Source organism: Archocentrus centrarchus, chromosome 12 (assembly GCF_007364275.1).
Source record: "Archocentrus centrarchus isolate MPI-CPG fArcCen1 chromosome 12, fArcCen1, whole genome shotgun sequence".
Classification (NCBI taxonomy): domain Eukaryota; kingdom Metazoa; phylum Chordata; class Actinopteri; order Cichliformes; family Cichlidae; genus Archocentrus; species Archocentrus centrarchus.
Genome location: NC_044357.1, coordinates 8,389,380 through 8,412,455, shown reverse-complemented (window position 1 = coordinate 8,412,455; position 23,076 = coordinate 8,389,380). Strand labels below are relative to the sequence as shown.

Below are 23,076 nucleotides of genomic sequence, written 5' to 3'. Positions count from 1 at the left end.
TTACAGCAAGTAGAAGTCAAACAGAGATAAAAACCAAGGCAAACTCTGTAAAATCATGAGATCTTCTTTGGCTTTCAACTCTTTAGATCTCCTTCTTCCTTGGGCTAAAACATCCTGTGAGACCCCTGCTGCTCACACTGGAGGTGTAAGGCATCAGTTAGTGTGGAGCGTGCCTCGCTTACAGGAGTATGGAGGTTTTCCAAGGACAGAGGTCACCACTGGTATGGGCTGTTTGTCCCAGTCACCCTGAAAAACAGGCATAATATATTCTTGAAATCTAATGTATTGTTTGGTCCTTGGTTTTTAAAGTAACAGCCAGACATTTACTGTCCTTGATCTTCAGACAGCAATTTCATTGAAGTAATAACATAGTTGTCACTGTCACACATTACAGTTTTGGAACACAGCTGTAAGACTATTAAAGTGCTAAATATTGTTATGCTAAACAGTTGGTCTGCATGCATGTGCAATTTGTGTGGGATGAGGTAATGCAAACACACAAACACAATAACCATGTATAGCAGAAGTCATGAAGGGCCTACAGAATTTTAGAAAAAGCAACTGGTGCAGCTGTCTGACAGATTTAAGTACACTCAGGAGCCACTTCATTAGGTGCATCATGCTAGTACTGGGTTGGACTGCCTTTTGCCTTTGTACTGCTGGGCATAGATTCAACAGGGAACAGAGATTTCATCACACAGCTGCTGCAGATTTGCCAGCTGCACATCCATGATGTGAATCTCCTGTTCTACCGCATCTACTGGACTGAGATCTGGTGACTGTGGAGCCATCTGAGTACAGTGAGCTCTGTCGTGTTTAAGAAACCAGTTTGAGATGAACTGAGCTCTGTAACATAGCACTTCCTGCTGGAAGCTGCCATCAGAAGATGGGTACACTGTGGTTATAAAGGAACTGACACAGCAACAATACTCAGCTAGGGTGTGGTGTTTAAACAATGCTCAGTTGGTACAAAGGGCCCAAAGTGTGCCAAAATATATCCCCCACTACCAGCAGCCTGAAATGCAGATACAAGGCAGGAATGATCCATACATTCATGTTGTTTATGCCAAATTCTGACCCTATTATCCCAGCGTTGCTGCAGAAATCGAAACTTATTAAGCCAGACATGTTTCTAATCTTTTATTGTCGAAATTTGGTGAGCCTGGGTGAGTTTTAGCCTCAGTTTCCTGCTGTAACCCATCTGCTTCAAGGTTCAACATGCATGTTCAGAGATGCTCTTCTGCATACATTTTTTGTAACAAGTGATTTGCATTACTGCTGTCCTCATATCAGCCATACCATTCTCTGTAAACCCTAGAGATGGTTGTGTGGGAAAATCCCAGAAGATCATTAGTTTCTGAACTACTCAGACCAGCCTGTCTGGTACCAGCAACCATGACAAGTTCAAAGTGACTTAAACTGTCAAATCATCCTTATCCCCTATTCTAATGCTCTGCTTGAACTTCAGTCATTTAGACCATGCCTACATGCACAACTGCATTGATTCACGCCATTAGTGCTGATATACATTAGAAACAACCTGGTTTACACTGTGAAGTTTAATTTATGTTTTGCATATTTTTTTTATTGCAATGACTTATGTTTGATGTGTGTGATTTGTAGTAATAATGTTGATGTAAGTGCTGATTGCTTATTCTGTGTGTACTATATGCTGGTGTGAGATTTGTGTGTGTAATGCTTTGTACAGTGCCTAAAGCAGATGGAGACCCGCTGTGAAGCGGTTGCTTTAAGTTTTCTTTGTTGAGCTTCAGCTTTGCCTCCTGTTTTGTTAAAAAAAAAAAAAAAACAACTTTAATATTTTGCAAGAGCTCATCTCTAAATTTGCTTCATCACTCATTATCTCTCGCAAAGATTTCAAGTGCCAAACAACAGCTGCTGTTCTCTATTCAGAGTGCTGGCAGCTCAAAGACTAAAATTGTGAGAGCTTGACTACCAGCACAATCGCTGAATTACTGGGTTTATTTCGCTCATTATGGATTCCCCCAAAAATATCTTGAAAACAGTTTTGCCTTCCAGTGGTGGCACCATTAGTGGAATGCATGCCAGTTTCTGAGAAGGTTACCCACTGCGGTTGATAGTAAAGGCTGTGAAAACATATTTTCTCAAACAGCCCCTCTAAAGTGATAGGTTCTTATATTAACGGTGTTTTCTTCCAGAATGAGAACTGCCTTGGTTATTTCAATTGGCAGATTTTTCACTCTGGTCTTCAGCAATGCACCTGCTGGATGAACAGTTGTCAAACTAGGTGAATAAGAGGCAGATAAATCTACTGTACAGATATACCTTATTTCTTAGGGAGATAGAATAGATAATACTTCAGTGTTTTAAACCATAAGATTAGATACCAAAATGCAACTGGCGCCATTTTTCTAAGGTTGCTAACCACAGCATATTCCCTGATAAGGCTACCTACTACTACAAGAATATACAGTGTGCTTTGTTGTGTTTCATTTCTGTTGCATTAAATTTCATAGACTTTCAGCTGCAGACCTTTTACAACATCTGTGTTACTGACTCATTTCGTATATAGTTGTTATTTACAAATTTGATTGTCAACATTTTAGGAAGTTTTCTGGATGACAGTCAAGAGCCTGTGGTTTTCTATTTGATGTGAGGTTTTTTTTTAGCTTTTCCTGACTAAATTTGGGGATTTTGCTTTTCAGGGAGACATTTCAATCAATATCTTTAGCCTTTATGGATGAACTAAATGAATGAAAATGAATCCTCACAGCAGGCAACATCTGTTTACATGTAGGCTATGCAAAACCTGCAGCAGTATACCTTATGAGTTTCTTTCATCAGCAGTCATGTTTCTACGACATACTGTATTTGGCCTGAATTTTATGTGCTGTTTCCAAACCTAGATCACCTAAAATCTTGTTATTTGTATTTCTGTTAGCTATTCTTCTTGACTGGTACTGTACGTGCAGCTGCTTTTTACTTGCACAAGTTAAGTTACACTTCAAGAATATAATTCTTGGAGTTACAGTCCAAGAAAAAAGCTAAATCTTTGGTTTTCTGACAGAAAACCTTGATCAAGGCCACTTCACAGTTTGTAATTGATGTATTCACTCTGATCAAAACAGCTTGTGTGCATCTGAGTTTACTTTACAAGTTAACAAGCTGTCTGTTCAGCTGGTCTGACTCACTGTCCCACTGATGTCTGCTTTTGAGCCGGTCTAATTGGTGGCTTGGCGGTCCATTGTAGAGTGTGCATGTATGCGTGACTGGGGACTTACAGGGAAGAGGCGTGCAGTTGACTGATTGCAGTGCATCGAGATGGGGGCTGTATTATAAAGGGAGTCCAGCACTTCTCCGGTGAATTCATCCCACTCTAGTTGAGAAAACTGCTCTGTCACACTAACCTCACCACACACACACTGGTCATTTCCATGGAACCTGGAGGGATGGAGGGTAGGATGGAGGGAGGGAAGAGAGATTTGAAGGAAAGTCAATAAGAGAAGGAGGCAGAGTGAGATTGAGAGAGGTTTGGGAATCTGAGCTATCAGAACACAGTTTTACTTTTGAACAATGCAATCACCACTCGTCCCCAGGAGGAGATGAATGCTGAGAACAAAAACCACTTAGTCACATGCAAGAGGAAGAGAGAATGGAGAAAGAGCAGCTAATGATTTCAAGGAGTGGGAAATGTTGTGTGCCTGCACTCACCTGTTAATGAAGTTGAAGTATTTCTGCAGGTATCCTTGGTCAACATGGCTCTTGCAGAGCTCCAGCTGAGTACGAGGGTAGTAGTGAATGTAGTTGACACACATTTCCTCCATGATGCCAAAACCTCCCTGAGGAGACAAAGATATGTGGCACACAGAGCTGATAGAGGAATACAAAGCAAAGACAATAAGAACAAAAGAAATATGTTGGAGTTCGAAGGAGAAAGATGGAAGGAGATTAGAGAAGGTGCTTGTGGCTATCCTACCATTATTCCCAGGGATCGGGGTGAAATCTGGTAATATGAAAAGAGTAACGTGTTCAGAGTGTGCTGCTCACCACTGTAGGCTTGGTCCTGTCTTCGGTGTTATAAGTACACTTTGTTATAAGTACGTCACCCTGCAGGATTAAGAGACAAATATGAAGGCAGTCCACCATAATTTATGTTTTAACAAAGAACACTGACAATATTTTAGGATTAGTGACCATTATTTGTGTAAGAGATACAGTGACCAGTCTTTGTGGGAGCTCAGCTGTTAGGAAATTCCCAAGAGATAGGCCAATCTGGCTGTCCCTATTTCCATTCTGTTTAAGCACCTTCTACAATAGAGAGGTATTGTAATTTAGTTGCCTGTGATCCTGGGGAAATCAGATATGTTAGGCCCAGACTAACATATTTGAATGTTAGTGTGGGGCATTAACATTAAAAAATACTCAGCGGAGCTTACAGAACAGTAAGCAGAACCTGTGGGGAAACCAGCACAGCAGTAAACTAAATAAAAAAAAATCAGTTTGATACTTACAGGTAAAATGTTCACCATTTTCCTTAGAACTCGGATTGTCTGTATGAAAAGAAGACAAAAATAATCAGCAGGACACAACAGTACTTTGTTTTTTTTTTCAAATTTCATAATAGTAAGAAGGTTCTGGGTTTGAATCCAGCAGCCAGCTGGGAGCCTTTATGTGTGGAGTTTGCATGTTCTCCCCACGTCTGCATGGGGTCTTTCCAGATACTCTGGCTTCTTCCTACAGTCTGAAGACGTGCATGGAGTTAGGTTAATTGGCAACCCTTAAATAGCCATAGTTGTAGATGTGAGTTTGAATGGTTGTCTGTCTTTCTGTGTTAGTGCTGTAGATTAGTGACCTTTCCATAATGTACCCTGCCTTTCACCCTATTTACTACTGTTCCTATTTACCACTGCATAATGCAGTACTCTCACTACTATCTTCATTTTAGTCATAATTGGATACTTTGTGTATAGCACAAATGCAGTAAGAAAAAAAAAGCAGTGGCGGCTTTCCTTGGAGGCACCTAGCACAGTTATGAGCTTTGTGTGTTAAAAGGTCTATTAGCTTTGCTCAGACTGGTTTGACGCAATCTTATTGCTCAATAAGGCTGCAGGTGAATCATAATTGGACATCAACGGCAGCTGGACATTTTATTTGAGTCTGTGTCCAGCTGTGTGTCTGTACCTGCCTCGGGGTAGTGTGCATAGATAAAACACAACAGATGTTGACAACAGATTAGATGCTGAGTGTATAGTTGGGAGGTTTTTGGACAGCCTTGTTTGCACTAAAAGAAGAAAATGTTAATAAAAAAACAACAGAACAAACCAAAACCAAGAGACTTATGCTTTGGTGTGACATCTGGATCAGAGAGAGGTTTAAACTGGCTTTGTTCTGATTTTCATTCTGTGATATAAAGAAATGCACACATTTTATAACTTACAAAAAATCATGAAACAACTATTGAAAGATATTCAGGGAAATGTGATATATATTTACATAAGTATGAAAATAGAAATCCATCTCTTACCTGACCTTAGAAGTGAATCTAGCACTTTAGCTCATTTATGAATGCTTTTCTCTGATATGACACAGAAATGCTTTTTTTGCTGTTGATAAATTTCTGGCGGCTGCAAAGCTGCTGTAACAGGACGGACCTGTTCAAAATCAGGATGTAGCTGAAGCCTACATCAGTATGTAGTTACTGATGTAAGTGCTTATACAAGGTTGCTAATCGTCTTCAGATGTATAAATTTGTTGAGTGCTCAGAACATGAACTCCTCTTTGCTCCCATTTTTTGGACAGGAGTGATGTGTAAATTTTATCACAAGATAGGCCGTTTTTTTTTTGTTTTTTTTGTTCTTTTTTACTGAAACCATCTTTGGTAAGAACCCTTTTCAAATATACATTGACTCTTATTTCATGTGCTTATTTCTAAAGCACATGTCAAAACTTGTTGAGACTTTGCTCCCAGAAGCTAAAAGTGATCCAAGCTTGCCTTAAAGGACAGTGACAGAAAGTGTAAAATACAGGGAAGCCTGTTCATATGCTGCATACCTCCCATTCAGCAGGTAAGGAAGGGGAATGGGGCTGTGGGGCTGTGGGGGTTAAGGGATCTATTGTAAGGGACATAGGGACAAGCATAGGGAGACAGACAACCATGCACATTCACATCCATACCCACAGTCAGTTTAGAATCATTGGTTAACCTAACATTCTTGTTTTTGGGCTGTGGGAGGAGCAGGCACAGGGAGAAAGTGCAAACTTTACACTGAAAGGCCCCCTTGTCTGGGTTTGAACATATGTTTGAACCCAGACTCTTTCTGGGAGGCAGCAGTGCTAACTACTGCACAACTGTGCCACCCTTTGTGTTCCAAGTAAATATTGAACCCATCCATCCATCTATTTTCTTCCACTCCTCCCGACCCTTTTCAGGGTCACACGGGGGCTGGAGCCTATCCCAGCTGTCATAGGACGAGAGGCAGGGTACACCCTGTACAGGTCGCCAGCCCAGCATGTGAAAATAGACTCAAAGAGTATGCTATTTATTCCTGCTTGAGTAGGATATAAGGAAATTGCTTAGCCTTAACTGTAGGAAACTGTTAAGTAATGGATCAAAATATAATGTCGTGTTCTTGTTGCTTCACAAACACTTTGTCTACCTCATGTACACCATGCACTATCATGTATTTACATGTATTTTTTGGCTGCTTATAACCTTTCTACTTTGTCTTTTTCACAGCCTGTGTTTAGTTTACATTCATCACTCCAGTCACAGTTTACTTCATTAAAATGGAAACATTTTATTTTAAAAGGTGTGGAGGAAGTAGCAAGTACTGTAGAAAAAGCTTGTGGTTTAATTTCGCAAATATTTGTTGAGAGTAAGCTTTATGACACACACCTCAGTGTGAGCTAAAGTAAAGGTCACCTTATATACTCTAATATAAGACAGTATATAAAGGTGGAGTTCCTCTGGCTAAACAGAGCCCTGCAATCTCCCACCTGGTAGTCTGTACTGAAGTGCTGGTCTTCCTGCACCACCTCCAGCTCTTTGCCTCTCCTCACCAAAACTGTCCTCACCCCACGCCCGGCCAAGTGGGTGTGCAGCTGGGAAGCAAATACATAGATCCCACCTGGAGGCAAAGCCTAGATAGACAGACAAACAGTCAAGCTCCAACCCAAACTTTTTTTGCTATAGATACAAAAATACTTTTAAAAAAGTGACCTGTCTGCCAAAATATCCCCCCAGCATTTTTGACTGTAAATAATGTAGTAAACACTGCAGTGTTTGTACATACAGTCTGAGTACACTTGGAGGTGCAGTATCCACTGAGGTAGAAGGTGTGCTGTTTAGGTGGGATAGCCATTACAGGAGTGTAAACAAGGCCCAGCTCCATGATCCCGGCATCGTAGCGCCTCAGACTGGGGGTGTAATGCAATCGTATCCCTGAAGAGTCACGTCGGCCTGCGTGGAGAATATTGAAATATAATAACATGACGTAATGGAAGTGAACTACTTACCTTTAGATCGTTTAAATAAACATTTGACAGCCAGAATAGTTCTGTACTAAACCAGTATAAAAATAAAAAATAGTGGATTTATTTCAGGTACTGTTGGTCTCCTAGAGCAGGATTGAATGTGTAATATGTACTCTGTCTGATCCTGTAAGTATATGCTGCTGGATTTTGAGTCAACTGTTTAGACAAGACAGTCTAACAACCTCTATGACTCTTGATGTCTGCAGTTTGTTAATATAAGATATCAGTAGGTGATTTTGGTGATATTTCTGAGATTGGTTTAATAATTCAAGAGGAACCCTCTTGGCCCAAGGGTCCAGCTGGGGCCCTTTGCTGAATGTCATCCGTCACCCCTCCCTTCCATGTTTCCTGTTATTACTGAACTGGATTCTCCAATAAAACCCACCAAAAATACTCTAAAATATTTCAAATCAAGGAAACCACTGTATAACAAAATATACAGCTGAAAAAAAAAGAGAATACTTGCAAGATATATATGTATTTCAAGGTCAGATTAGGAAAAGGAAGACAAAGTCTGCAGTGACTGGAAAATTTGAAATTAGTTGCTCAGTTCATGATAAGCCTGGGGATCCTGGGGAGAGATACTGCATGGAGAATCCTGCTGCTGTGTGTGTAAAAGAAAAGGAAAAAGTTCCTCAGAGGCATGTGCTTGAAGTCTGTGTATATACATATATACTGTATGTACCAGATATAATGAGAGGGTTGTGGTAATGGACCTCCAGACGAAGGAATCTTGATGAACCTGGACCACCCATAGCCAAGCCTGCATCAGGAGGATAGTAGAAAGCCTGAAAACACACAGAGAAACACACACACATGCACACACACACACACACACACACACACACACACACACACACACACACACACACACACACACACTTAGGGTTTTATGCACAGCTGTTTGAAAGTTATATCAGATTTTTTTTTTTACATCTACAACAGGATAAAAGCATTCTCAGGTTTACTTGAATAGTGTTATGATATGCTTGCAAAATGTTGTTATATCCATCCATCCATCTTCCTCCTTAACAAATTCATTGTTGCTGGGGGGATGGATTCTCTCCCATCTGACTTCGGGCAGAAGGCTCCCTAAACAGGTCCCCAGTCCATCACAGGGCCTCTCTGGCCTCTTGACTCTTCAGTTTAAATCACAGGCACCATTCAGCACCATTCATCTGTCTTCTTAAGATGTGATCCCCATGTCAAATCAAGCTCTTTCAGTTTTATTTGCAAGAATTCTGCCTGAAAACACAAAGGAATGCCTATGCACAACCTTGTAAATTCATTTACATTTTTAAATTCTGTACAGTGTTTTTAAACTGAGTATAGGCTACTGAAGGCAACTGAGGGTTTTTACCATTAAAGACAATAATGTATATCTATGACTCAAATCATATGCATGTTTCTTTTGTACAAAGAGAAATATTTAATTCTACAAAGAGAAAGGCTGCATTCTCATATCGACCTGAATTCTGGGATGAGGATGATGCGTGTTCTCATTTTAGCATAACAATGATAATAATAATTTTCATAATTATATCACTGTTGGTTCCATTCTCATCTAATTTCTACATTTTTATCCAGGATTTATTCTTAATTCATGATCACTGCCTTCATCGATTACATAGAAAGATCCACCTGAAGTTTGTCATGAAAGAAAGAACGGTTTTATTTAATCTCGCTTTCATGTCATAACATTAAATCCTCAGAGACATCTCCTGTACACACACACACACACACACACACACACACACACACACACACACACACACACACACACACACACACACACACACACACACACACACACACACACACACACACGCACACCTTTTCCTTTGGTGCTATTCTCCCTTTTTGCATTCTGACAGTGTGATGCATTATTTTTTCTCTTCCTTTCAGAAGTTCCTCCACTCTATTTTTCTCTTTTTCTGTTGTTTTGCAAGGCCACGCTTCCCTTCTGATGCGATGCCGAGGAGAATGAAACAACACTATTAAGAGGTGATGAAAGAGGCCTGAATATTTCCCACCTAATCTTGTCTCCACAGCTCACAGCTCACAGAAGGCATCCTGCTTGTTTTTGTTTAGCTGGCAGATAATCCAATCGGAGAGGGGCCAGGCTGCCTGTGATACAGTGGGGAGTAATGCAGAGAAATATGTTGACAGCCTCACTATTCCTTGTCCTCTTTGCTTTTTGTGGTCAACTGTAGGTTACCAAAGTGGGGTGGATTAATGGCTGAAAGATGACTGACGGTGTAGCTGATTTGTTCATGAAAAGCTTCACCTGCAGCCTTGAATATGTTCTAATTATCATTAGATTTCACTACATGATGATTAAAAATGAATGAAAAGCTTAATGACATTAAACATTTGTAATTCATTCTTGGACTTTGTTCAGTTAAGTCCTTATTTATTTTATACTGGGCCTTAGTGGAGCCCATTGGAGTTCATTGACTGTCAGAAACCAGCCAGTATAGCTCTTCTTACTTTTAGGCATCCATCTCTTTAAACCATGCTTTTTTGTTTTGTTTAGTTTTTTTGCCTAAGATAATATAAAGACATCTCTCAATGACATCATACAGAGGGGAAAATTTTGTTGGAAATCAAACGTTTAGAGCGCTCTCAAGCCTGAGCTTTTGACTCACTGGGATTACTCGCACCTACACTGACTTCTTTATTTGAAACGTTTGCCACCTTGAATAGAGTACACCACTGTCACAGTATATACACATGAAAGAAAATTAAGAAAAGCATAACTCTCTTTAAGGTATTTTTTTTTACACTTGGTGTAAATGGTGGCATCCAGGCTGACCTTCTTGGACAGCAGAGCAGAGAGCAGTACTCCTTTAACTTTGGTTTACTCTCTAGTTAATTTCAAACTCTTTAGCTGCTAAATCTTCCACACTGTTCATGGACTTTTTTGTTCTGAAAAAAGCTGTTTTCTACAGCTGGAAATTAATTTTGGGAGAGTGGAAACTATGTAAAGAGAAACTGAAAACAATGGGCCTAAAGAGGCAAGAATGCTTTCACAGAGGGGAGGGAAGCCTCAGAATCAGGAAGTAATTTTCTGGGTCTTGTGACTGAAAAGAACAACAAAAAATAACTATGGGAATCTAAGTTCTCTAGTAGAAAGTGAACAATCCAAGAGTTGGAGAATTTAGCCTCACAATGATAAGAAGAGCCAGCACTGAAGGACTGAAAAGCAGCATTGCTATGAACACTTGGCTCCAGTGAGCCAGTTATTCCTGTGATAACTTTTCTGACACCTTCTCCTTACCGCCTTTCTGCAGTTTTAATTCGTGTCTTCTGTGACGGTATCTGTACTTCCATGTAAGCATGTTTATGAATATTTCTGTGTGAGTGTGCATCCCACATACAGACTGTCTCCAAGCTCTTAATAGATATGTGCTGCGTGTGGGCTCATCTATACAAGATTTTATGCTGGCAATTCTAGGGTTGGATATGACTTGCGTAGGAGTTTTTGTTTATCTCCTAGAATAGGTACAAGCATTGGACCAAAAACTCTCCCAACTCTGTGTTTCAATTAAGCACTTGCTAAATGTATTGGAAAAAAACTTGATTTTCCAGTGGTGTTTATGTGGGTGCTTGTCTTTTTTTTTGTTATTGTCAGTTTATGGCTTATCTATTTTGCAAATTGATGGCATTTTGGTTGAGTCCTCTGTCTTGAGGGTTAAGACTTAAAGATTATTTGTCTTTGGTTAGACATAAATCATATTAAGGCTATCATACAGACAGGAGTAGGAAGATCAGTATTTCCCATCATACCTCAGCCCCCATAGCCCATGCAGCTAACACGTGGCGGCAGAAGTTGAGTTTTTTCGGCTTCATTTTGTCGTCACAGGAGCCGCTGTATTCTGGAACTTCGCGGACATCCGGAGAACATTCAAACACTTCAATGTGATGCACGATTGCCTCATTCCCTGGCGTTATCACCGACTCATACTGGAAGAAAAAGAGAGAGCGTGCTATGCATTTTTCTTTCTTTTTTTTTTTTTTTTTTACTGCTGCAGACATGTTAATACTGCTTCAGAAAAATCGGGAAGAAAGCCACAAGCTGAAATGCATCTGTTTCTCTCTGCTGCCATGTAGCATTGAAGGTATTATATGTGAGGATTTCTTGAACTAATACTTGAACTAATAATGACATGTAAATCACCAAAAACACATGTGAAAATTGTCATACTTCTGTTGTGCTGATGTTGTCTTTGATCTAGCCAGTAAACATGGAAGAATAATAGCTGCCTGTGCACAATCTTCATGAAACACCCCCTTGGCTGTGTGTAAAAAGACTGTTTCCATTTTTAGAGACTTTTTTTTTTTTTTTTTACCATAACAATGTGGTTCTTTGGCATATTTTCAGGCAGGCTGTGGATGAAGCACCAGTAAGTAGTCTCTTGATTTGGTATGATGACATTTGGTGCCACGATATCTAGCGTTTGCACATCTGGAGGGAGAGTGGGTGGTGGCATGTCAGGGCGCAGCATCAGGATCCGCTGTATGCCTGTGTGAATTTGGGACAGGTTCAGCTTCTCCAGTGAGGCAAGTGGTTTATCCAAGAACCCATAGATGATGTGCACAGTTCCCTCCTGGCAAATCAGAACAGTCATAAAAGAAAGTGTGTTTAATAGCCACAGTGCAGAATATGAACTTCTAGAATGTGCATCTCAACTTAATAGTCCCTTAATTTTTTATCAGGCTTTAATGTCTTTTGAGGCAACCACAGCAAACTTTTCATTATGTTGTCATAGTGATGAGCCTTGCTTTGGTGCATCTGACTTAAAAATCTAATGTGGTGCCATGGAAACTATAATCGTTACAGTCATCATCGCATAATTCGGAGTATTTTATATTCATACCTTAAACTAATCAGTTTCATTGCCCTTCTTTATGTACAAAACATGAAAATGCTGCAAAAATTCAGGCAAACACACACACACACACACACACACACACACACACACACACACACACACACACACACACACACACACACACAAAACATAGGCACCCTCTCATTAACATGCACAGTGTAGTCAGACTTTGACTGTGAGGCACTTTCTTATACAGATTAGCGCTATTCAAAGTGATTTACAGGTGACAAATTAAGATAGAAAAAAGACAAACACTACAGTACTGCAGTTATAGTAAATCTTTTTTTGTCAGAAAAATTAAAACAATAAAAAAATAAAATGCATGTTCCCGGATTAACCAAATTCAATGCAACACCCTTAATTTGAAGAATATTTGAGTAGAAACATTTCCTGGATTTAAATAGCTTTTGATTAAGGGGCTCCTTGGAAGGGATGCATGTAAGCTTAAAAGTGAAAGAGCTAAGAGGTACTCTCTTTTCAAGATCAGGATCAAGGTTCTTTATTTATCTCCCTTTAGATAAATTTGGCTCGGTTTAAAGAGAAAAAGTACCACTGCACAACACTAATGTAGTACTAATTCTCATACCTGCTGCTTCACACTCAGCTGTGAACTGCTCCAGTGTGAGCTAGAGGCCACCACCTCCAACCAGCAGGACCGCACATCCGCAAAAAAGCAGAGATGATATTCTGAGGCCATCGAAGTGGGAGCCTTCCACCACTTCCACCACAGAATTGATGACAGAGAGCAGCCCTGGCGGAGTCCAAAATCCACCACGAACATGTCCGATTTATTGCCGCCATGCAGAACAAGCTCTTACTACAGTTGTACAAGGACCAAATGGGCCAGACACACCAAACTCCCAAAGCACCTCCCACAGGATCCCCTGAGGGACACAGTCGAATGCCTTCTCCAAGGCCACAAAGCACATGCAAACCCAAGACAATAAAGAGCTGATCCAGTGTTCCACAATCAGGACAAAAAACACATTGTTCCTCCTGAATATGAGTTTCAACTAACAGACGGACTCTCCTCTTCAGTACCCTGGCTGAGTGTGATCCCTGAGGGTGGAGCACACCCACAGGTCCCCCTTCTTAAAGTTGGACACCAACACCCGAGTCAATCCAGAGGCACCACCCCAGATATCCATGCAATGTTGCAGTGGCATGTCAACTAAGACAGCCCTACAACATCCAAAGCCTTCAGGAACTCAGGGCAAATCTCTTCCACCCCAGGGACCCCGCCACCAAGGAGTTGTTTAACTACCTCAATGGCCTCACCCCCAGTGATGGTGACGGACCAGTCATCCCCCTCATCCCCAGACGCTTCCGCCACAGAAAACATGTCAGTAAGATTGAGGAGATCCTCGATATATTTCTTACATGGTACACCTATATCCTCAGTTGAAGTCAGCAGCGCCCCACCTGCAGTATACACCATGTGAGTAGAGCACCACTTTCCCTTCTTGTGTTGCCTAATGGTTTGCCACAATTGCTTCGAGGCCAACCGAAAAGTAAAAGAAAGTGTTTTTCCATGGCCGCAATGATCTCCTCCCACACGCATTTTTGCTTCTGCTACCTGTCAGCTGCCTCAGAAGTCCCACAGGCTAACCAAACCTGGTAAGACTCTTTCATCAGCTTGATGGTTCCCTTCATCTCCAGTGTCCACTATCTGGTTCAGAAAATACAACCATGACAGGCACCAAACACTTTGCAGCCACAGAGCTGTGCAGCCACCTCAACAATGGAGGTATGGAGCGTGGTCCATTTGGACTCAGTGTCCTCAGCCTCCCTTGGAATGCCGTTGAAGTTCTGCTGGAGTTGGGCATTGAAGATATCACAGGCCTCTGCCAGACGCTCCCAGTGCAGCCTCACTATACATTTGGGTATGCCAGGCCTATCCAGCATCCTCCCCTGCCACCTGATCCAATTCACCACCAGGTGGTGATCAGTTGACAGCTCAGCTCCTCTCTTCACTTGTGTGTCCTTGTGTGTTCAGCACCCCACCCAGAGACTCCAAGAAGGTCGGGTACTCTGAACTGTCATTCGGCACATAAGCGCAGATGACAGTCAGGATCCATTCCTTGACCAGAAGGTGCAGGAAAACAACCCTCTTGTCCACCAGGAGAAACCCTAAAGTACAGGCAGCAAGTAACCCGTACATTGGGGTTTCCTGCCGCCTCTCACCAAGAGTGACTACAGATTGGAATAGAGACCAGCCCATCTCCAGTAGATTGGTTCCAGATCCCAAGCTGTGCATTCAGGTAAGCTTGACTATATCTAATTGGTATCGCTCAACCTCACACACCAACTCGGGCTCCTTTCCCACCAGAGAGGTGACTTCCCATGTCCCAATAGCCAGCCTTAGCAACAGTGGATTGGGCTGCCAGGGACCCCTGCTCCAAACTGCTGCCCAACATAAACTCCTGCGGGTGGTGAGCCCACAGGAGACAACCCCCCCCCCCCCCCCCCCCCCCCCCCCCCCCCCCCTCCCCCGCACCAGCATAGCCCCTGGGATCTCTGGAACACACAAACCCCTCAACCGCATCAAGGCTGTGATTGTAATTAGTACTGTTGTGGGCTGCTTAAGAATTTTGATTAAAATTTGACAGTTTTGTTGGCCTAAATGGATCTCTTTATATGCTGGCACTCCTTTAGACTCCCACACCTTGTCTAAGTTTCATTAGCTTCAATATTCCAAAGATGGAAGCTTTCTATTGGTGCAGTATCAGTGGAAAAGAGCCATTGTTTTCAATGAAGCCTGTCCAACTATCTGATGAAGTCTTGCTGAAAAGCATTGGAAGTTTTTTAGGCTGCAACTAAAGGTTCTTCAGTAAAAGGTAAATGGAATAGGGAAAAAAATTTGTAATAAAAAAATTGCTATAAAGACAGTGGAGTGAGTTCACTTCCCTTACCCTGCTTCCTTTCCTCTTCTTTTCTCATCACTGACTGTCCTGCTTATTTCCTGAGGTCATTTGATCACTTCTTGTTTAAGGACTGCACTCTTGTTCCTCCTTTTACCTTTGTGTGGTTCTGATTTAATAGTTTGTAAAATAAATCCTTGTTTACTGGATTTTATGCATTGATTATTAACTACATTCTTGTGGGATAGCCATGGTGATAGCCAGCCTCTTGTTCTGAACAACATAATTAACAACATGAGCAATATTTTAATAAACTGTTGGCATTAATCCAATTTTTTTTTTTTTTGGGGGGGGGGGGGGGGGGGGGGGGGGGGGGGGGGTCAAATGTCCTGAAAATGTAACAAAAAAAGACTGCACACTCAAATTCATAAATAAAACAACCAAAGAAAGAGCCTCTTGCTAGGTTTCTCCTGAGTAACTGAGCAGTGACCTACACTAGGAATATAGACTTTTCACACCTCTATGAGGTAGTCTCTGGGATCACAGGTACTGAACGGTCTTTTGAAGAGCAGGTAATATCCATCAGCTTTCTGTGTGGCTTCAATCAGATCATAGTCTTGTTGGATGTCCAGTGATACATGACCCTTGCTGTCACTCCATGCATCCTGAAGGCAGAAGACAGACACAATAGCTCTGGTAAAGGTTTGAATATAATAAAGAGCAAACAACAAAGCGAAACATTTAAGAACACAGTGTTATGTTAGTTTAAGAGAGTCGACACTGAACAACCCTTTCTTAACTAAGATCTTGAGTCTAGTAATTATGGGAAACAGCTCATTCCCATTTTAAAAGACATACTGCGGCTGCATTTTTGCATTTCATTATTCAGCCATTACTGAATATATTTAGGGAGACTCACGGATGTGTGCGAAGCATGTCACTACTTCTTTTTTAAGTGATGAAAAAGTTACTTGTACTGTATCAAAAAAATATTTGAATTGTTTGGCAAGTAATTATAATCCAGTTAAAGAAATCACTGAAACTGTGGCAGTTTGTGTTGTGAAATCTTCCAAAACTGGTGTACACGATATTCTACTTCTCTGCCAGGAGGCTTTGCAGCAGCTCAGCTCAGTCTATCCACTCCTGTTATGTTTCTCACATTCATACCTGGCCAGAATAGCACCTAAGATCGCTCTCTTTATTTCCGTCTCCCTCTCTGTTGGTCTTATATAACTGTTCTGCACACACTTCATAGAGTTTAAAGCCAGCAATTCTGAAAACATACAGTATCTCCAAATAAAAAAAAAAATGTGCACAATATACAATGTAAGTTATGTATATCTTTGTATAGAATTCACAAGCTATGACTTCTACAGATGGCTGAGACACAGAGTTATGCAACCATTATAAAAAGTGTTGAAGTTTGTGTGTGTGTGTGTGTGTGTGTGTGTGTGTGTGTGTGTGTGTGTGTGTGTGTGTGTGTGTGTGTGTGTGTGTGTGTGTGTGTGTGTGTGTGTGTGTGTGTGTGTAAGGAATCTCTGATGGACTTTGATGCCTGCAGAAAGAATGTGTGAATGCCTCCAATGTGAATGAGTGGAGAACATTTTTGTCAATGTCATCTAAATAAACACAGATCAGTGTATGGCCTTTAATAGAGGTCTGTTAGTGATGTTGGTATGGAGCTGTGGGTAAAATGAATGTTGACTTTCAGTTTGAATGGGACGTGAACAGAAGTCTCTTATTCTAAAAGTTCTTTATTTTTGTTTCCTGACATACAGTGCTGTGCTAAAGTCTTGAGCCGCCCCTCATTTCTTTGTATTTTGCTTCCAAGGAGCCAGACTTTAAAGTGACCTTGGCATTGGCAATACAGTAGTTCTCCAGGCTTTCTGAAGATCTTTCTTTTCTTTGGACACTGGCTGCTTTTTTACCCATTTTCAGTCCAGTCCTTGTACCTGACCATTTTCAGAAGAATGTTTTTTAGGAAGAAGAGACGAACCAGTGCTGTGTTTACACAGGACGCACAACTTACCAAAGAATAAACTTTATGTATTTTTAGGCACTTTGTTACCAGTCTATGGACACATTGATGACAAAAAAAAGAAGTGCCAGGGCTAAAACCCTATCTACTGAAGATAAACACTATCTGAATGCTCTGATCCACTGTGGGATCATTGTGAGAGAGAATGGCACAAAAGTCAGGCAACATCCAAAGAAGAGCTTTGGACTGTCTTTCAAGAGAACGATTCCTGAAGACTGCTTAAAGAAATGACAGAAAGTTTGCCTAAGAGAGTTTGGGCTGTGTTGAAGAATATTGGCTTTCAAGCTTGTTAGGATTTTACAAAGTTTTTGCCATGTATCCAGTATTTATTTATATTTGCACATTTCAACACATTGCTGCACCTCTTTCCACTTTTCCTAGCAAAATATAAAGAAATGAAAGGTGGCTCAAGATTTTGCACAGTACTTCAACCATACATTTATAGCTTTTTAGCTGCTGAATGTACCAGTATGTGCACAAGTTAGCGGGCAACTCTTCCTAACATCCTTTTTTTTTTTGTTTTTGGCTGTGCAGGTAGGTGGGTTTTTAGAGCTTTTGTCCTAGTGCAGCTGAGAATGATTTCCTACATGAGCACTGAGAGTGAGCAAAAAAAAAAAGATAAAATTGTAGGACAGACAAATCTGAAAGCTGAAAGCTGAAAGCCATAAAGCTTGGTACAGATGAGCTGTTGAGATTCAAGTGAGAATCCTCTGTAGTTGTATCATTACAAATAACTCTTTACACGTTATAATCTAGTCTTTAAACACAACTCACATACAGATATGGACAAAATTGTTGGTACCCTTCCATTAAAGAAAGGAAAAACCCAACAGTGATCACTGATATAACTTGGAACTGCAAAAAGTAATACAATAAAAATTTGCTGAAAATTAACAAATGAAAATCAGAAATTGCTTTTGACTTATGGTTCAACAGAATTATTTCAAAAAGAACTGAAAAAAAAATAATTTTGTTGTACAACCTTTTGAGGCAATCACTGCACTCAACTGATTTCTATAACTCAATGAGACTTCTGCACCTGTCAACAGGTATTTTTGTCCACTTCCTGTGAGCAAACTGCTCCTGCTGTCTCAGATTTGAAGGGTGCCTTCTCCAGACTGCATGTTTCAGCTCCTTCCACAGATGTTAAATAGGATTTAAATCAGGGTTCATAGACAGCCACTTCATAATAGTCCAGTGTTTTGTCCTTAGCCATTCTCTGGGTGTTTTTAATGTGGTTTGGGTCATGATCCTGTTGGAAGATCCATGATCTGGGACTGACAAAGCTTTCTGACACTGGGCAGCACATTTTGCTCCAGAGTGCCTTGATAGTCTTGAGATTTCATTTCACCCTGTACCAGATGCAGCAAAGCAGCCCCAGAACATAATGGAGCCTCCTTTGTGTTTCACAGTAGGTACAGTGTTCTTTTCTTTGCATGCTTCATTTTTGCATCTGTGAACACAGAGCTGATGTTCTTTGCCAAAAAGCTCCAGTTTTATCTCATCTGTCCAAAGGACATTCTCCAAGAAGCAGTGGTTTCCTCCTTGGTTGTCTTCCATTGATGCCCCTTTGGTTCAAACAGTGATGGATGGTGCGATCTGACACTGATGCAGCTTGACTTTGGAGTTTATCTCTAATCTCTTTGGAAGTTGTTCTGGGCTCTTTGGCTACCATTTGTGTCATCATCTCTTCAATTTGTCATCAATTTTCCTCTTGCGGCCACATCAGGGAGGTTGGCTACAGTTCCATGGACCTTAAACCTCTGAATAATATGTGCAACTGTAGTCACAAGAACATCAAGCTGCTTGGAGATGGTCTTGTAGCCTTTACCTTTAACATGCTTGTCAATAATTGGCTTTCTCATCTCCTGAGACAGCTCTCCTCTGAGCTTTCTGTGGTTTATATAGTGTGTGGTACACACCATGATACCAAACAGCACAGTGATGAGTTTTCACCCTTTAAATAGGCAGACTGACTGGTTACAAGTTAGAAGACACCTGCAATGCTAATTACAGGACATACCTTAGTTTAACATGTCCCTGTGGTCATCTTATTTTCAATCTTTTCAAGGGGTACCATTATTTTTGTCCAGGCCAGTTTCAGTAGTTTGATTTTTAAAATAATTTTGTTGAACCATAATTCAAAAGCGATGTTTGATTTTGGTTAGTTAATTTTCAGTAAATTTGATTTATTATTACTTTCAAGTTATTTCAGTTGGCATTGTAGGTTTTTCTTTCTTTAATGGAAGGTATACTCTGAAATATATTTAATAATTTTTATTGGCGTTAATGCTTTTGTAAAAAGTACCAAGCAAATTGCATTTAGTGTTAGATGAGATCTGTATCTAGAAGTCACTGCCATTATATAACTGCCATGTCTCTGGGTCTTGAGCATTTTGAGTTTTGTCAAATTTGAATTCTTCTTCAGCTTCTGTTTAATTTGGTTCTTTTCAAGGATTTTGAGTCTTTACTTCTCAGTCTATTTACTTTTATCTGAATTCTGGTTAGGGTTTACCTAATATCGCTGCTTATGTTATTTTTCCTAGCTTTCTCCCACCATGTTTTTCTATGTCAAGTTTTAGTGTGTTATGGTCTTGTCTCTATATTTAGGTTGTAATTTCCTGTTTTATTTTGGTACCTGTTTGTCTTCTGTGTCTTGATCCTAGGTTTACCTTCCATGTGAATAGCTGTATCTTTTCATTCATCCTTTGTTATGTTGTACTGTTTTCTCTGTCTGTCTATTTCCGTGCGTGGTTCTCTGCATTGCCTGGTTTTGGTTACTTTGTATCTTGGATATCATTTAGATCCTATTTTGGGTTTTAGTTTGGACTTCTATCAGCCAAATAAATGGCTGGCTTTTTTATTTTGAATTAGTGTCCTGCATTTTGGGTCCTCACGCTCACACTCACGCTCACGCTCACGTTCACACTCCACAATATAACAATAATAAGCATTGTTGTTGTCTAAATCCACCAACAACGGCTGCAGATTTTGTCCCTATGACTCACATAAAAATAGTTTTAAGAGGAGAACAAGGACTGTTACTGCAAACAGTCTCCATGATCATAGAAGCAAAGGGGTTTCAAAACAGAGGTACGACTAGCCCTGCGTGCCCTTTAGAGAATTCCTGAAATGTCCAGAAACTATTAAATATGTTACTCGCCAGAAATGACCTTCATATTTCTGCTATGATGATATGAGACAAAACAATTCTGTTGAAAGTCAGGAGCTCCTGGTTTTACAGGAATGGTTTAAGCTTGAGTAGACAGTCACTGTGAAAAGTGTGTGTGTGTGTGTGTGTGTGTGTGTGTGTGTGTGTGTGTGTGTGTGTGTGTGTGTGTGTGTGTGTGTGTGTGTGTGTGTGTGTGTGTGTGTGTGGAACAGCAGTGACCTTTCTTCTGTGGGTAATTTTGGCCTCCTAAGGGAAGAAAGATGGAACTGGTGAAGAAAGAAAGTCAGACAGGAGGCAATCGATTGAACAAGAAAAGCCTTACAATGATACGAGTGTTGCATTTAGATGCTGTTAAATGGAGGAGATGCTGAACATTGATATTTCTGGAAATACACTAGAAGGAAATTAAATCATAGATTTGGAATTAAGTACAAATGATAACGGGTTAAAGTTTACACTATTCCCTATTCATTTATAAAGATCTATATTGCATTCACACTCGTTTTAAACTGGACAGTTTCCAGTTTGTCTGGAAGCATGCAGTTTGTTGAAATTAACGTAAAATTTATCTGAAATATATATGTTGTACTTTAATCGATGTACCTTAGTCGGGAAGATAAGAATGGTCATTTCATGTATTAATGGAATTGTTGAACACCGCATGCATTGTCTGAAGCTGAAAGATAAGTGATATTCAATATTTTAACAGCTACATCAGTTCTCCTATTTATGTTTTTGTTCATGAAATCTCTGCCTTTCGAGCTTTTGCTATAGTCATTGTAAATATTGCTTGGCGGTGTAAAAGTAGGTTCTTTGAGCTGCCATTCTAACATTTATTATCATTTAACAACCAGTCAGATCTAAGTGTCTTAGATATGGGCTCTGTGTTTGTATTACTATTGTAAAGTATACGAAAAACTTTAAAGAAGAAGGAGTCAGAATTTAAAATGAATCACTTTGAACTGCAGAAACTTAGCGTTTTCTGAGGGTTTCATAAATATTTCCACGCCTTTAAGAATACTAACAGAAGTGTGAATCAAAAAAAAAGTTTATAGCTATATGTATATTGTTTTTATAGAAATATTTACCTGCGTTTTTAGAAAAAGTTGGATATTTTTTAAAAGTCTGGGAAAATGAAAATGAGGCATTATACATACACATCTTAATCAGCACACGATTCAGCTTTGATATGCTAATATCTCCTAATAATTCCCGGATGAATTTCAGGTATTAGTGCCGTCTGAGTGATTTCCAATTAGCAGAGACCAACTTCATCCTTTGTGACTGTGTGATCATAAAGCACGCCATCCGCCGGCTCCTTCTGCAAAAACGCCATTCTCACACCCCAAGGACCACAGACAGATGAGAAATTTTGGGAAAGAGGGAAATCTCACCTCCTTAAAGACTTTTGTGTAATCCCTGTGCATGGAAATATATCACTCAAAATTCTTGCATTTAAAAAAAAATTTAGGAAGCTATAATACACATATCCAAGCTTTGCTTACCCCAAAGTAGTTCTGGGTTCCAGTGTTCCACAGCACCACCAGGTCGGCATTGGTCAGCTCTCCCTGATTGGACATCCCCAGGACCACCCCGTGTCTGAGCTCCGCAATCCTGAGCTGCATGTAAATCTCCTGGTTGGTGTAGCTGATGTTCCAGGCCAGCTGGAGCTCCCCGCGCGGATCAAGCGGCATATGGAAAGGCATGGGGAGAGGTGGGAGAGGGCGGGAGCCGTTTGGTTTAAGGCTGGACACTTCGATTGCACTGTTGGGCGCCTGGTAAGAAGCCACCAAGATGACCATTAGAGCAGCTAGGGCAGTGAAATACATGATGGTTATGTCCTGAAGACGAAGGGTTTTATTGAAGATCCTCATCCTCAATGACAGAATACAATCAGCTTAAATGAAACGGCAAACACAGTCTCTCAGGTATTCTTTCTACCTCTATTTTTTTTTCTTTTGTGCCTTCTTGAGTCTCTTTAGCCAAAGTTGAATTGGAGTTCAATCCAAAAAGTTTTTTTGGAAACTTTTTCTCCAGTGCTGTGAAATTCTCCAAACTCAAACACTCACTGTGTTTCTCTTCTTTGCATTCTGGCCACGGTGGAATCCCTTTCATTGGTCAGGAGGGGGTTGTTTATTTTTTTCTTCCCATGTTTTCGATCCTCTCAGGCTCTCATTTTCTGAAAAGTTTGACTTTCTTTTAAGAATCCGCAACTTCCCAGTCTTTAGGTTTCTCTTTCTCCAAGCCTTTTTTGTCTCTGAGCAACTGCTCGGTCTCTTTCTGTCCTATCCACCTCTCTGCTTTTTAAGAGACTCCTCCCTAGTGATTTGTCTGTTTTTATCCAGCCTAATGGTATTACATTTGTTGAGGAAAATTGGATTGTATTCTTTAGGCCCTGGGGTCAACCATGATTCTGCACATCTGCTAGACCCTAATTGATTCAAATTCAACCATGGACATTATCAATGACAATCAGCTTGAACTAACCAAACTTTATTGGTCACTGCATCTCTGTCTTTTATTTATTTATTTATATTTTTGGGCTTGGTAAACATGTATCATACATTTTCCTTGGCCTTTAACATTTATTTCTATACC

General features: G+C 40.4%; 1 protein-coding gene across 1 annotated transcript; it reads right to left on the bottom strand.

Annotated features, from left to right (window-relative positions):
• On the bottom strand, window positions 1-22,352 carry dbh (dopamine beta-hydroxylase (dopamine beta-monooxygenase)). Its single transcript, XM_030743159.1, has 12 exons — window positions 21,984-22,352; window positions 15,787-15,933; window positions 11,865-12,122; window positions 11,302-11,478; window positions 8,198-8,300; window positions 7,272-7,438; window positions 6,976-7,119; window positions 4,491-4,529; window positions 4,027-4,086; window positions 3,691-3,818; window positions 3,261-3,420; window positions 1-246 (listed from the first exon to the last, which is right to left on the bottom strand). Exons 1-12 carry the CDS (start codon window positions 22,350-22,352, stop codon window positions 154-156), a joined length of 1,845 nt encoding a protein of 614 aa, XP_030599019.1. The 3' UTR covers window positions 1-153.
• Window positions 22,353-23,076: the final 724 nt, after the last annotated feature.

What these genes read in the sequence shown, in the direction of transcription:
- dbh (XM_030743159.1), bottom strand. Translation starts at nt 22,352, where the DNA reads ATGAGGATCTTCAATAAAACCCTTCGTCTTCAGGACATAACCATCATG. An exon ending in CAAAGAACCACATTGTTATG is followed by an intron (nt 11,479 to 11,864) that starts GTAAAAAAAAAA and finishes TTTTTCTTCCAG; the next exon opens with TATGAGTCGGTGATAACGCC. An exon ending in CAACCCTCTCATTATATCTG is followed by an intron (nt 7,439 to 8,197) that starts GTACATACAGTA and finishes TTCTCCACGCAG; the next exon opens with GCCGACGTGACTCTTCAGGG.